At 42.4% G+C, this 2,453-nt stretch overlaps 1 protein-coding gene across 1 annotated transcript; it reads left to right on the forward strand.

The window, feature by feature from the left end:
* Positions 1 to 727: 727 nt before the first annotated feature.
* LOC114761995 (LOB domain-containing protein 1-like) lies at positions 728 to 1,873 on the forward strand. The gene is made up of 2 exons (XM_028951453.1): positions 728 to 994; positions 1,095 to 1,873. The coding sequence occupies exons 1-2, from the start codon at positions 758 to 760 to the stop codon at positions 1,467 to 1,469; spliced, it is 612 nt and encodes a 203-aa protein (XP_028807286.1). The 5' UTR covers positions 728 to 757; the 3' UTR covers positions 1,470 to 1,873.
* Positions 1,874 to 2,453: the final 580 nt, after the last annotated feature.

Here is a 2,453-nt window from a genome sequence, read left to right on the forward strand (position 1 = left end):
ACGGCTAATCTCATACAAAACCCTTATTCTGCACGTAAATTAATTAGTTTCGGGAGGATATTTATTAAAGCGATGAATTAGCAGTTGCTGCGTCTTTAAGCTAACTAAATTAAACATAGATCATGACTTTTCGGGGCGAGTTGGGTCCGAGAAAGCTGGAGTCTGAGAACGACACGTTTTCCTGCCATTCGTTAATTTCCTAATTCCCCTACTTCTCATTAGAGTGCGACAAATTCAGTTTTGAAATTTCAGCCATCCCCAACCATTCCTATGGAAAAAAATATATGCAGTTTTTCTCCCCCTCCCTTAGAAACTTATCGCCCTCACAATCATTCTTCAAAGTAAAATGGAGACAGCAAACAGAACAACGCCGCGTTTGGCACATCAATTCTTAAATATCCGTAAAGGAGAATATAAAACTAAATGAGGAAAAAGAATATATAACTATGTAGTTTGTACAGGAGTTTTTGGTTTTAAACTGGTTGAAAAAGAGCAGAGTGTGGAGAGGGGGCTTGATAGTCAAAGAGAAAAGGAAGTGGGAAAACGCAACGCGCGCAGGCAAAGAGAGACCCTTCAAATACTTGAAACTGACATCACCTTTCCCCAGTGATGACGCTGTGGCTTTGCCCTTCCGCTTTTCTATAAAGACCTTTCCGTGCCTCTCAGCTCCCTCATACACAAACACAACAAACAGAGAGCAAGAGCCAAACACAACACAACACAACAATCTTATCTGATCACTGCGCAAATTAACGTTATGGAGGGCAGTGACGCAAACACTCCTCTCTCACAATCCCCCACTAATTCCTCCTCTTGGCCTCCCACCACCCCACACCCCCAAGTGATCGCCAGCCCTTGTGCTGCTTGCAAGATTCTGAGGCGTCGATGTGCCGACAAATGCGTCTTGGCTCCCTATTTCCCTCCCACCGACCCTGCCAAGTTCACCATCGCCCACCGCGTCTTCGGCGCCAGCAACATCATCAAGTTCTTGCAGGTTTCCTCCTTTCTCTCTCATTACCCCTTTTCTTCTTTCAAGTGACCCTGATCATTGGGTAAATGCTTATGGGTCTGGGTTGCTTCGATTTGCATTTCAGGAACTTCCCGAGAGTCAGAGAGCTGATGCGGTGAGCAGTATGGTGTACGAGGCAAGTGCGAGAATAAGAGACCCCATATATGGTTCCGCTGGTGCAATATGCCAGCTTCAGAAGCAAGTCAATGAGCTTCAGGCGCAACTTGCCAAGGCTCAAGCGGAGCTCGTCAACATGCAATTACAGCAAGCCAATCTGGTGGCTCTGATTTGCATGGAAATGTCGCCGGCCTCTTCCACTCCTCAGGAATCTCAATCGCCTCAGCATTCCGTGGACGATTTCATTTCCACTCCTCCCCACACCAGCGCTTATCAGAGCAATCTCAACTTCTTCGACGACAACGCCGGCTTTAACTCTCTTTGGGAGCCGCTGTGGACATGATTATAAACTTTTTATTAATTATTAATTTCTCATTCTTAATTAGCATAGTCTTATTATTATAATATAAAGTCATTTGATAAGTGTTTCCGATGACACTCTACTAAGGAGAAGTTGAAGGAAACAAGGTCAAGGCAGTTGGCTAGGGACCATATGAAGTTGGGTTATGAGGGGCGGCAAAATTTGGAGGAAAGTGCTGTAATATGGAATTCAATTCAATCTTGTACCTCTGATCTCTGCAATTGCAGCATTGGATAGGAAGGAAAAAGGCCTGTCGTGTTTCAGGGTCGCTCTCGTGCGCTGATTTTTTGAATCTTAAACACCTTTTTGGTCACCTAATATTAATCACTTTTGAAGGTTGGTGTTTCCTAAATGCTTAATTCCTTGTCAAAGTACGCTTTTGACCATCTCTTGGCTTTGGATTCTGCGGTTCCCTCTTAATCCCCTGTTCTTCATTTCTGAATTTCTCAAGCAACAGGGCAATACTTAAAAAAAGATTCTTCAAAATACTAGTAAATCTTAAACTTATTTCCTCGGCGGACACATTCTATCTAGTTTCAAGGAAATCCAAATATGAAAGCCTTTTGGACAGTATCAATTGAGAGCCAATTGTGGAAACACTGCCATTGGAGGAGAAAAAGAGATGGCATTTAATGATCCGCAAAAGCGAAAAGGATGCCTCCGTAATTGAATAAACTCATCTGAGGAGAGATAAGCAGCAGTGACAGAAGAATCTTCTGTTTGATTTTGTCCCCTGTTTCTTTCCTGAATGAATGCATGCGCATGATGTGTGATTGAAGTCATCTCATCGGAAAACTTGTTCATTAGATTATCTGAAAAAAATTAGATAAAAATGTGTCCTATCAAATTTGTCAATTTCAATTCATCACCATCGTCAAGGCGTTAACCAATGACTAATCGTTCCAATATTTTTACCCTCATTCTCCGTTCAGAATTGAGAAATGAGAATAACAATGTTCATATTTT

Source organism: Neltuma alba, unplaced genomic scaffold (assembly GCF_004799145.2).
Source record: "Neltuma alba isolate B1F8T4 unplaced genomic scaffold, ASM479914v2 tig00001714_pilon, whole genome shotgun sequence".
Classification (NCBI taxonomy): Eukaryota; Viridiplantae; Streptophyta; class Magnoliopsida; order Fabales; family Fabaceae; genus Neltuma; species Neltuma alba.